Genomic DNA, 13,540 nt, shown 5'->3' with positions numbered 1-13,540 from the left:
TTCCTGTTTGCTCAGGTTTTTACAGGCACCTGCTAGACACCTATGAAGAAAAAGCCTTAAAGACATATACTATGTTGCAATTAGTGCATCTTAGAAAGACTACACTGGTATAGTGCGCAGGGAGTTATGTGAAGAGTTAATAGTAGTATGCTGCTTGCCTCCCTTCCTCAACCTTTTGCAAATTCAACAGCAGTTGTTTCCTTTAGCATTCTGAACTCTGCCCAAGATAAAAACTTCTCTGTAAGAGTTCTTGATTCCTGGACAACACGGGATTAAAATACTTAAAAACAAAGTTTCCAAGTTTAATAGTTTCTTGATATACTGTCTATCACCAAAATATCTACACTTCTCCCTCTGTATTCACGGTTTCGGCAATTGCGGTTTTGATTAGCTGTGGTTTTTAGCTTGCTTGCAGGCTCCTCCCTCCCCCCCCCCCCAAATTATGTCAGCTTGCATAGAGAAATCGCCGATTCCCAGCACTTTCTTCATCGTGTTTTGTCTCTCCTTCAGGAAAAGGCCACATGTTATTCGCGGTTTCACCATATTCACGATGGTTTAATAGAAAACAGCAAATAACATATGAACATAAAAATAGCCTTACTGGGTCAGGCCAATGGTCTATCAAGCCCAGTAGCCCGTTCTCACGGTGGCCAATCCAGGTCACTAGTACCTGGCCAAAACCCAAAGTGTACAAATATTCCATACTACTGATCCAGGGCAAGCAGTGGCTTCCCCTGTGTCTTTCTCAATAAGAGATTATGGACTTTTCCTCCAGAACTTGTTTTTCTGTATTTGCGGGTCTATTAATCCCCTATCACAACGAATACAGAGGGAGAAGTGTGAGATTGTTTACAATACAGTAAAAAGCTTTAAAAAAAATAAATAAATAAAAATTGAGGTCAGACAAACAGGACTGACATGAAGGGCCACTACTCGGATTGGAGGAGGGTCACGAGTGGTGTTCCGTAGGGGTCGGGGGTCGGTGCTCGGACCGCTGCTATTCAATATATTTATAAATGATATAGAAACAAATATAGAAAATTTGCAGACGACACCAAACTATTTAGTGGTGCTCAGACTAAAGAGGACTGTGAAGAATTACAAAAGGGGCCTGAACAAACTAGGGGAGTGGGCGACGAAATGGCAGATGACGTTCAATGTAGAGAAATGTAAAGTTTTGCATGTAGGAAGCAAAAACCCGAGGTACATCTATACGATGAGAGGGATACTATTGAGTGACAGTACCCAAGAAAGGGACTTGGGGGTAATAGTGGACAAGACAATGAAGCCATCGACACAGTGCGCAGCGGCCGCTAAGAAAGCAAATAGAATGCTAGGTATAATCAAGAAGGGTATTACAACCAGAACGAAAGAAGTTATCCTGCCGTTGTATCGGGCAATGGTGCGTCCACATCTGGAGTACTGCGTCCAATACTGGTCGCCGTACCTTAAGAAGGATATGGCGATACTCGAGAAGGTTCAGAGGAGAGCAACACGTTTGATAAAGGGTATCGAACACTTTTCATACACCGAGAGACTGGAAAAACTGGGGCTCTTTTCCCTGGAGAAGAGAAGACTTAGAGGGTACTCGATTGAAACCTATACGATCATGAAGGGCATAGAGAAAGTGGAGAGGGACAGATTCTTCAAACTCTCGAAAACTACAAGAACGATAGGGCATTTGGAAAAGTTGAAAGGGGACAGATTCAAAACCAATGCTAGGAAGTTTTTCTTCACCCAACGGGTGGTGGATACCTGGAATGCGCTTCCAGAGGGCGTGATAGGACAGAGTACGGTATAGGGTTCAAGAAGGATTTGGGCAATTTTCTGAAGGCTAAGGGGATAGAAGGGTATAGATAGAGGACTACTACACAGGTCCTGGACCTGTTGGGCCGCCGCGCGAGTGGACTGCTGGGCACGATGGACCTCTGGTCTGACCCAGCAGATGCACTTCTTATGTTCTTATGAATCCAAAGGGGGGGGGGGGAAGGAAAAAAAAAAAAAGAGAGGCGAAGGTAGGTACAGTTACAATAAAGTTACAGTAGGGAGGGGGAAAGAAAAGTACAAATTGGGAAGGGTATATTTTTCGTTCCTAGGAGATGAGTATGTTATCAAGTATGGAAAGCATCTTGGAATAAAGATGTTTTTAGCTTAGATTTAAATAGCATTAGGGAGGATTCTTGTCCAAGGTCCTGGGGCATCACCTTCCCAAAGCGTTGGGGCCATAACAGAGAAGATTGATTTACAGGTTGTATCAGACCTAATCCCAGCCATTCGTGAAATCTAGTAAGTTCTTGAAGAATTAATTTAATCAAATCAATGAAAGCAGGGGCGTTTGTGAACTTAGTTAAGTGAGAAGGAACAATTTATAGGCGATACGGTAGGAGATAGGTAGTCAATCCATCTGTTTGGAGGGAGACATCCTTAAAGCTAAACAGGTTTCTGCCAGAGTACAAGGATGGTTTGAAATGTTTGGTGAAAAAAAAGTAAGTTAAACATAGTCTCAATCAAGGGCTATACACAGTCCAGCAAGTTCTCAGTTTTTTCTTATCATAGGAAAAACAGCTTATGAAAAAATTGGAAACTTGCTGGACTAAGTGCATAGCCCTTGACGGAGACTGGCTAACTTCTTTTTTACCAAATTTTTTAAACCACCTTCATCCTTCCTATAAGTAGCCATTGATAAAATTTTGTTCCTCTCCCCCTCAACCCTTACCAGCTGGGTCACTTGACATTACCTTTAGTCCCTATTCAACCCTTAGTCAAAGACTAGATTAAGGGCTCCTTTTACGAAGCCGCGTTAGTGGCTTTAGTGCACGTGACTTTTTATCACGCGCTAACCCCCGCACTAGCTGAAAAACTACCGCCCGCTCAAGAGGAGGCGGTAGCAGCTAATGCGACCGGCACTTTGGCGCGCGCTATTATGTGTGTTAAACTGCTAACGCGGCTTTGTAAAAGGAACCCTAAGTCATTCCCCCCCTCCAATAAAAACAAAAAACTCCTAGTCTTTGATTACAATAACCTATTAATTAGAGCAGTGGGTTCAAATCTGCCATTGTTCCTTGCACATTCACTTAGCTCTTCCACTTTCTAAGGTACAAACTTAGAGTGTGCCACCAAGTTAACACAATCACGTCTGTGGTAGGTAGGTCTCATTGCATGAACAAGTGGAACCTATTGTAGGTAACATGGAATAAGTACACGCCAATGACGATGGCCACTGTGATGCCGATTTATAAAAAGAGGTTCCAGAGATGATCTGGGAAATTATAGACGAGTGAGTCTTGACATTTGTGCCGGGCAAAATGGTAGAGACTATTATAAAGAATAAAATGAAAGAACATATATGTAAGCCTGGATTAATGAGAGAAAGCCAACATGGATTTAGTAAAGAGAAATCTTGCCTCACCAATCTACTGCATTTCCTTGAAGGGGTGAATGAACATGTGGATAAAGGTGAACTGGTTGATATTGTGCATTTGGATTTTCAAAAGACATTTGACAAAGTACCTCATGAAAGACTTCTGAGGAAATTAGAAAGTCATGGGAAAGGAGGTACTGTCCTTTTATGGATCGAGAAATGGTTGAAAGACAAAACAGAGACTAGGTCAATATTCTCAATGGGGAAGTGTAAATAGTGGGGTTCCCCAGGGGTCTGTGCTGGAACCACTGCTTTTTAACATATTTATCAATGATCTAGAGATGGGAATAACTAGTGAGAATTAAATTTGCTGATGACTAAGTTGTTAAATTGCAAGAGGATTGTGAAAAATTGCAAGAGGACCTTGTGAGAATGGAAGTCAAAATGGCAGATGACACTTAACAAGAACAAGTGCAAAATGAAGCATGTGGGAAAGAGGAACCCGAACTATAGCTACATGATGGGTTCTGCATCACTGTCCAGGTGTCATTGTTGAGGATACGTTGAAACCCTCAGCTCAAAAAGTGTGGCAGTGGTTAAGAAAGCAAATAGAATGTTAGGAATTATCAGGAAAGGACTGGAAAAAAAAGATGAAGAGGGAGAGGGACCTTGGGGTGATAGTGTCCGAAGATCTAAAGGCGAAAAAACAGTGTGACAAGGCAGTGGCTTCTGCCAGAAGGATTCTGGGCTGTATAAAGAGAGGCGTAGTCAGTAGAAGGAAGTAGGTGTTGATGCCCCTGTACAGGTCATTGGTGAGGCCCCACTTGGAGTATTGTGTTCAGTTTTGGAGACCGTATCTGGCGAAAGACGTAAGAAGACTTGAGGCGGTCCAGAGGAGGGCGACGAAAATGATAGGAGGCTTGCGCCAGAAGACGTATGAGGAGAGACTGGAAGCCCTGAATATGTATACCCTAGCGGAAAGGAGAGACAGGGGAGATATGATTCAGACGTTCAAATACTTAAAGGGTATTAACGTAGAACAAAATCTTTTGCTGAGAAAGGAAAATGGTAAAACCAGAGGACATAATTTGAGGTTGAGGGGTGGTAGATTCAGGGGCAATGTTAGGAAATTCTACTTTACGGAGAGGGTGGTGGATGCCTGGAATGCGCTCCCGAGAGAGGTGGTGGAGAGTAAAACTGTGACTGAGTTCAAAGAAGCGTGGGATGAACACAGAAGATTTAGAATCAGAAAATAATATTAAATATTGAACTAAGGCCAGTTACTGGGCAGACTTGCACGGTCTGTGTCTATGTATGGCCGTTTGGTGGAGGATGGGCAGGGGAGGGCTTCAATGGCTGGGGAGGGCTTCAATGGCTGGGGAGGGTGTAGATGAGCAGAGATTTCGGCAGTTGGAACCCAAGCATAGTACCGGGTAAAGCTTTGGATTCTTGCCCAGAAATAGCTAAGAAGAAAAAAAAAAAAATTTAAATTGAATCAGGTTGGGCAGACTGGATGGACCATTCGGGTCTTTATCTGCCGTCATCTACTATGTTACTATGTAAAATGCTCTTGTATCATTTTATGGTACTGTCACAACTTGAATACTGTGTGCAGTTCTGGTCTCTGTATTTCAAAAAAGATATTGCAGAATTAGAAGCGGTAGAGAGAAGGGCGATGAAAATGATAAAAGGTTTGGGACAACTATGAGGAGAGGCTAAAGCAACTAGGGCTCTTCGACTTGGAGAAGAGACAGCTCAGGGGCGATATGATAGCGTTCTATAAAATACTGAGTGGAGTGGAAATGGTAGATGTGAATTGCTCGTTCACTCTTTCCAAAAATACTAGGACTAGGGGGCATGCAACAAAGCTACTAAGTTGTAGATTTAAAACTAATGGAGAAATATTTATTCACAGAACATGTAATTAAATTCTGGAATTCATTGTCAGAGAATGTGATGAAATCAGTTAGCTAAGCAGGGTTTAAAAAAAGGCTTGGATAATTTCCTAACAGAGAAGTCCATAGGCCATTATTGAGATGGCTTGGGGAAATCCACTGCTTATTCCTAGGAAAAGCAGCATAAGATCTGTTTTACTACTAGGGATCTAGCTAGGTACTTGAGACCTGGGTTGGCTACTGTTGGAAACAGGATACTGGGCTTGATGGACCTTTGGTCTGTCCCAGTATGGCTTTGTCCGTGCACTCTAGTTAATCTAGCTTTAGGCTGTAAGTCAGGCAACAGTAAAATACTTCTATACTTGACTGCAACTGGCTTTGAGCTACCTAAGCAAGCCAAATCCAAAATAAACAAAACACTTCTGCTTGTTGCCATTAGTGCTGTGTTTCTTAGATGTGTCTAGCTTTAGCCCTATTCTCTTGGTAGGAAAGAGGCCCTGTCAAGTGCTGCAGTGACAGTGAAACTTCCAGGACAGATTGTCAGTTGAGTATTAAGTTTGGGCAAACCTCGCATCAGGTTTCCACTTTTCTTATTAGTTTAAGTAAACGATTAGTTTAAGTAAACGTCTCCATCATGGAGCCTTCAAGGGGCTGTGTGATCTTCTTGGAGTCCTATACCCATGTAACTATTCAGACCCAAATAACCAATTCTGCAGAACAGACATGAGGATGTAAGAAATAACCCTTCAAAGTGATTAAGAATGAAGAATGATACTTCAGCGATACTGGACTATCCCATCAGCGAAATACGAAAATGGACAATTCTTAGGCAAGCAAGAGAAGGGAAGATGACTTGCCTCAACATATGTCAAACAAACAGAAAAGGCAAGTGAGATGTCAAAACCAAAGGATAAATTATTAGCATAAAAGTCTTAGTACGTTTACAGTGCTCCCCCGCAAATTCACGGTCTGAGATCCCAGCCATTCGCAGTATTTTCCCGACTGCGAATGACCGGGCAGCTAGAGTGGCAGGAAAATCACTCACGGTATGCTCCAACCGCCTCTTCCTGTACTAAAGCTGGGCCTCACCGATCAGGAGCTGCTTTGACACGCAGCTCCTGATTGGTGAGGCCCGACTTTAGCACAGGAAGAGGCGGTCGGAGTATACCGCGAGTGATTTCCTTCACTTGCCGGCGCTCTGGCTGCCCTCTATCGCTAAAAAACCGTATTTGCGGTTTTTCAACATTCGCAGGAGTTCCTGGAATGGAACCCCCGTGAATATTGGGGGAGTACTGTACTTGGTAAAACCACAAAGTTTAAAGTCCTGACTAGGATCCCAGTTTTGGCCGTCTGGAATGCATTCTTCAAGCCACCAAACTCTCCAGAGCGCCCTAAACATCTTGTACCTCTCCTCTTGCACAAAGGCAATGACTCTCACATTCTGCTGTAGTGACACCTGAAAAAGTTCTTATGTGCCACATACTGAACACTACAATCTTTGTGTAAACCAAAAATTGTCACGCATATCTGAATGTCACTATATTAGGAATGTGTTATATCTCCCTTACGTCCCCCACCTAACTCGAGTCCCTTTTCTTTTTTTTTTTTTTTGGGGGGGGGAGGGAGGGAAGAGAATGGCCCTTTCCCCAGGTGAACATTCTGCCTTGAACCTCAATCAACTTTAAGAGGACAGGTCCCCCCATCTTTCCCTCTCCATATTTTAATATATATAATGAAGACCATTTTCAAGTCTTTTACACCGGTAAAAAGGGCCCTCTTAAGACCACTCACCCTTTAGGTTTGTGTAGCTGTTAAGACTTGTTTTGCTCGACTGCAGTGGTTCTTTGCTGCCCCTAGGTTACCCTCCTGTAGCGACACCGCTATAGCATGCTCAACCTCTTATCCCGCACCCCAGGATCAACCCCTTTCACTACTAGCCCCCTCTTAAAACCAGGGCTGGTGTGAAACATGCCAGGGTCCAGGGCAGATGTTTTAAAGGAGGGGACACTAAAGCCCACCAGCAGGCTCTATTTTCTTTAGATTTAGAAAGCTTGGGGCTCACTTTGCATGGAGGCCCGGATCAACTGCCCCATTTGTATCCCCTCCTAAACTTACACTTTCCACCCAATGATCAGCTGGTAGATAAGAAGCAAGCAAGATGCTTCTTCAGGCTGCCTTTGCCACCTCCTCCTCAGTCAGCAGTGACAAGAGATAAGTCACAGGGGAGAGAGGAATAATGGGACAGCAAAGCTGCAACATTTCCAGCTCCCAGCTGCTGTCATGAGGGATGGTGTAAAAAGAAATTTGGATCAGACATGGGATTTAAAGTACCTGACCCCTTGGCTTTACATTCTCCTCAGCCTGTGGTTGTTAAGAAAGCACTGGCTTGGTGTTTTATGCCAAATTCTTAGCATTTCCCCACTCGCTGGTTTGAGAACCACTACCCTAAGAAAACACTTGGTCCCCATCTTTGAAGGGGGAAACATGTTCTTGATTTAAGGATCGTCACCTGCCTAAAAAAGGTGCTCCTTCCTCCAAAATCTCCTCACGAGGACTTTCCCCCTCCAGCTGTACCATCCCCTGCCTGCTTTCCAAGTCTCCAAGATGATACCTAGGGGCTTAGGTATCCCATTACATCTCCCCATGTAGAAAGAAAATCCTTCCTACTCCCCTGCTTTATTCCAGGCCCATCCCTCACATGCCTGAACAGGTCTCAGGTCAAGCTATTAAAAAAACAAACAATTGCTCTGTGGAGCCACAGGGGTTTCACATATGCTTTACATTAATGCCCGTGTTCTGGGGAAAATTTGAAATGGTCTCCTCTCACACAGCCTAGCCCACAGAAATGCAATGGTGCATGATGAAGACAGTATTTTGCAGCTACACAGTTCAGGCTCCTTAAATGGCAATTCTTGTGCTTTCCTTCAGCACCTACTCCTATTACAGAGTTCACTAGATATCATTCACTAAACACAGTCCTGTTCAAACCATCATACTGTTCTCGGTGCCGTGGCTTTCCCAGGAAAGCAGGCTTCAGGTTCTTGTCATTTCTACCCACAGGCAGCAATTCCAAGTTCAGCAAGTTTCAGCTATCCCTCTTTGGTAGGGTAAGCTGCCTGCACGAGCAAACATTGTGCATTAGCATTTGGTGCAAAATTAATTTGCATGTTTGTTTCTCTTTAATAAAGTAAAAAATGTGGCCAACAGCATAAAATACATTTAATATTATATATTGGTATATAGCAAACTGTGTGCCATGGCACGAGATTCTGGGTGTGCCACGGTATGCTGGCAAGGAGAGGCACTGGCACTAACTGACTGCCTACAGAACGTGCCTCTTGCGGCGAGAGGCATGTCCTGTAAGCACCCGTGCCTCTCCTCTTCCGTGTCTCTCCTGCTTTAGCACCCCCCACTGGCGTCTCAGGGCCCCATCTGTAGGGCCTTTGTGCACGCATAGATGTCGGTGTCCGACATTTCCAGGTACTCTCCAGCTACGGCCCAGAGTTTACTGTGTTGCCGAGTTAAAAAAAAAAAAAAAAAAAAAAAGTTTGCAGGACACTGTTATACGAGGGCTGTTCAAAAAGTATCAGACCTTAATTTTTCTTGCGTACACAAATAAAGCTAGGGAGGCATGGTTTGGTGCACATATGTAGGCGACCCTAATGCGCATGCTTGAATTTTTTCCTGCCCAGTCGCCGGCAGACTGCCGATGAGTGAGAAAGTGTAAGTGAGCGCCATCGGATTTTTGTTTTTGACAAAATGACAGAACGCTACTGCATTAAATTTTGTGTAAAGCTTGGCGATTTCCAAGTGGAAACGATCTGCAAGATTCAACAGGCCTTCGGGAACGAAGCAATGGGCACCACACAGATAAAGGAGTGATACAACCGCTTCAGAGATGGCTGCACATCAGTGGAGAGTGAAGCGCGTTCTGGTAAGCCCTCAATATCCAGAAATGATATCGTCATTGACCAAGTGAGGACCCTGGTGATGCAGGATCGTTGAATCACAATCAGAGAACGAGGCGAGCATCGGCGTTGGATCCGTTCATTCCATTTTGGGTTTCTTGAGAATTTCAGCGAAGTTTGTGCCAAAGCTGCTAACGATCAATCAGAAGCAACTCCGTGTGGAGATCGCACAGGACATGCTGGGGACTGTGAACAGTGATCCCAACTTCCTCATCACAATGATCACTGGCGATGAGTCCTGGGTTTATGGGTAAGACCCTGAAAGGGACCAGATTTCAGTCAAGAGAAGACATCATGCAGAATGCGACGGACCAGTTGCGAGCAATCTCAAGAGAGGCATTCCAGCGCCGTTTCCGACAATGGCAGAATCATTGGAAGAAGTGTGTGGCAACCCAAGGGGACTACTTTGAAGGAGATTAGTATAAAATATTGTTGTATCTAAATATGAGTGTTTTTTATGACTCGAGGTCTGATACTTTTTGAACAGCCCTCATATATGTTTGTGTTACAGGGAATGCATACAGTTGCATTGCTCACTATATAGAGTAGGCGTACCTGTATTGATATCCCCGACTGTTGCTTGTTTGTATAGCGAGTACATTTCCAGCAGTTCCTCATCAGTTGGCTTGGTTTTCAGACACTTCGCTTCCTTAGCCGCTTTCTCAAAGTCAGCCTGAAGGGGAGAACAAGGCAGAGGACAAACTAGACACAGATCTCTGTACAGCAATCTCTCATTACAGCAACCGAGTGATTTTGCAAAACATCCTTTTCTTCAAAGACCTAAAGGCCACCATTCAAAAATACATATTACTAAAACAGGTGACCAGTTTGAACAAATGACTGCATGATCCCTCTTGAAGGGCAATATGGGTTTAGATGGATGGGGATTTGAGGAGGGCACATCCAGCAAAGGGAGAGGACGAGGAGGCAGGGTGGGATCAATTTGGAGGATTGGAGAGTTAGAAGGAGGTAAGGGGAAGGAATAAGAGGATAAGCTTTTTTTTAGGGGGAATGAGGAGTTAAGAAATAGAATGCTTTGAGAAGATATGCTGTGTGATTTTTTTTACCATAAAAATATAGTTCAGTGGTAGCTGGCGATTCTTCACACTTCACCACCTCCTGACACTGCGATCATTTAGCCAGTGCATCCCTGATCTAGCTAGGGCTTCCTCAGAGACTCTTGGGATGCAGATGTGTGACTACAGCACTTATAATTTAGAGGCACAGGAGGAAAATGCTATTTGGGGTTTCATTCAGTGTCCATTTCTTTTAGACATGGGAGAGAGATTAGGTTCCTACCACAATAAAGCACAGTTACTTACCGTAACAGGTGTTATCCAGGGACAGCAGGCAGATATTCTCACATGTGGGTGACGTCATCCACGGAGCCCCAGCGCGGACAGCTTTTCAAGCAAACTTGATTGAAGTTTCAAGTTTGCACACTGCACCACGCATGTGTGTGCCTTCCTGATCCACTAGAGGGCGCATACCCTCCTCATGGTCCTCAGTTCAGATAGCTAGCAAAGAAGCCAACCTCGGGGAGGCGGGCGGGTTGTGAGAATATCTGCCTGCTGTCCCTGGATAACACCTGTTACGGTAAGTAACTGTGCTTTATCCCAGGACAAGCAGGCAGCATATTCTCACATGTGGGTGACCTCCAAGCTAACCAAAAAGGGACGGAGGGAAGTTGGCAATACAAGAAAACAGATTACGCAAAACCGACTGGCCAAACCGGCCGTCGCTCCTGGACAGAGTATCCAGGCAGTAGTGGGAGGTGAAAGTATGAACCGAAGACCAAGTGGCAGCCTTGCAAATCTCCTCGATAGGCGTCGACCTGAGGAAAGCTACAGAAGCCGCCATCGCTCGGACTTTATGTCCCGTGACTCGACATTGCAGCGCGAGACCAGCCTGAGCGTAGCAAAAGGAAAAACAAGCAGCCAACCAGTTGGACAAGGTGCGCTTGGAAACTGGGCGTCCCAACCAATTAGGGTCGAAGGACAAAAAGAATTGAGGAACCGTCCAAGGAGACTGAGTGCGTTGAAGACAAAAAGCCAACGCCCTCTGACAGGCAATTGTGTGAAGCGCCACCTCGCTAGGAGGCGAGTGGGGCTTCGGAAAAAAGACCGGAAGAACAATGGAAAGATCGAAAGGAAAGTCCGAAACCACCCTGGACAAGAACTGGGGTTGAGTACGCAGGACCACCGTGTCATGATGAAATACAGGAAAAGACGGGTCCGCAACCAGAGCTTGCAGCTCACTGACTCTGCGAGCAGACGCGAGAGCAACCAGGAAACCCACCTGCCAGGTGAAGTAATTCAAAAGAGCTTCATCAATGGAATCAAATGGAGGTATCACCAATTGAGCCAGGAACACACAAAGATCCCAAACCACCGGAGGGATGTATAATGAAGAAATCCCTCATAAAACGGGAAACCATCTGGTGGACGGAGAGCAGCGTCCCATTTAGCGGCCGAAGAAAGGCAGCAAAAGCACAGAGGTGGACTCGAATAGATGTAGATTTGAGACCAGACCGAGACAAGTGCAACAGAAAATCCAGCACTGAAGGCAAGGAGGCAGAGAGCGAATCCATGCGGTGCTCAGCACACCACTCAGCAAATCAGGACCATATCTGGGAAAAGCATTGCCGAGTGGAGATCTTTCGAGAGGCCTCGAGAACACCCCCACCGACTGAGAGAAACAGAAGGAGGGAGGCACGTTGCGAGGAACCAAGCTGATAAGTGTAGAGACTGCAGATTGGAATGCAACAGAAACCGCAACACTGAGACAGCGGAGACGGGAACATAGGTAGAAGCTGAGTCTCCCTGACACGCTGGAGGAGCAGGGAGAACCATGGCCGCCAGGGCCACAGAGGAGCCATCAAGATCCTGGTGGCGCAGACCGACAGGAGGTGTATCAAAGACCCGAGAATCAGAGTAAAGGGAGGGAACGCATAGAGGAACCTGCCCATTCCATCGAGAAGGCAAGCATCCTCCTCGATGCGAACCCAGGAGAACATCCTCGAGCAATATCGAGGCAACCAGTGAGTGAGGGGCGAAGCGAACAGAACTACCTGTTGGGTTCCCCACCGAACAACCACATGCCGCAGAGTCCGAGAATGGAGCAACCATTCATGCGGTCGAAAAGGGCGACTCAACGTGTCCAACAGACAATGCTGCACGCCCTGGAAAAACACCGCCCGAAGAAAGAAGCAGTGGTGTAACGTCCCCTGCCATGACGAAGGGCTTCCCTGCAAAGTAACAGGGAACCTGTACACCCTGGCTTGGTCACAGAAATAACGCCACCGAGATGTCGGGACGCACCAGGACCCCGCAATCTTGCAACCCATAACGAAAATCCACCACGGCATTGTAAATGGCCCGGAGCTCCATCAGATTGATGCGGCTGCGACAGTCTGCACCCGACCAAGGACCCTGAGTCCGAAGGCCGTCGAGGTGCACCCCTAAGCCCATGCCGAGGAGTCCATCGGCAGAACCTTCTGATGCGGGGATACGAAGTGGTGGCCCACCAACGAAACGAGCATGTCCAGGAGGGAGGCACCACAATGTGCTGGGAAGCGGGATCCCGATCCTGCCATCACTGAGATGCTCGGGTCCAGCGGGGAACACGAAGATGAAACCAGACGAACAGCGGGACATCACCGTGGAGACCCCTGATCCAAAAAGGATCAGCAACAGCTCAGCCGAGGCCCGCTGAGACACCAGCTGACTCAAGCGCCGACAGGCAGCCTGCCGAGGCAGAGGCAGAAAAGACCGGAGGCGGACCGAGGACAGAGGGGCCACCTTCCGGCATAAACAAACAAGGGCCTCCCCCTGAGGCCGAGACAAGAAGGAGCGCAGACAAACTGGGTCCAGGTCCGCCCCGACGGACTCCCGAGACCGGGGTGGGCAGAGTCTGACCCACTCCCGTACTAGAAACTAGTGCAGGTCACGAAGGGCCAGGACTAGACGCAGAAGGGAGGATGGGAATGCCCAACCGACAGAAGAGAGGCAATACTCCCGGTGCGTAGACACAGAGACACCCCTCCCGAAGGGAGGGGAGGAATCCCCAGAAGGGGAGCAACCCAGAGGCTATGCGAGAATAGTCAAAAGGACGGCCAGGAGTCGCCGAAGCCGGCGGCTGAACCCTAACCCGGCGCTGCTGCAGCTATTGCGGCTGCTGCGAAGGAGGCCGAGATAACACACTAAAGGTATCCAGAGGGCCCCTCCGGAGAAGGAGACCAACCCACCAAGGCAGACGGGATTTAGCTGGAGGCGTCCCGAGGGGCGAAGGACCGGTCGCGGTCTGAGAGGCGGTTA

The 13,540-nt window shown here is 46.6% G+C and overlaps 1 protein-coding gene across 1 annotated transcript in view; it reads right to left on the bottom strand.

The window, feature by feature from the left end:
• The window catches only part of DBI (diazepam binding inhibitor, acyl-CoA binding protein), a 37,480-nt gene that overhangs the window by 16,015 nt on the left and 7,925 nt on the right, over window positions 1–13,540 (bottom strand). The window contains exon 2 of the mRNA XM_033945964.1: window positions 9,780–9,897. Within this exon, the coding sequence (XP_033801855.1) occupies window positions 9,780–9,897 (118 nt within the window). The remainder of the gene's footprint in view (window positions 1–9,779; window positions 9,898–13,540) is intronic.

The sequence above is a fragment of the Geotrypetes seraphini genome, chromosome 5, assembly GCF_902459505.1.
Source record: "Geotrypetes seraphini chromosome 5, aGeoSer1.1, whole genome shotgun sequence".
Taxonomy (NCBI): Eukaryota; Metazoa; Chordata; class Amphibia; order Gymnophiona; family Dermophiidae; genus Geotrypetes; species Geotrypetes seraphini.
The sequence above is the reverse complement of the archived record's forward strand: the minus strand, read 5'-3'. Positions and strand labels throughout refer to the sequence as shown.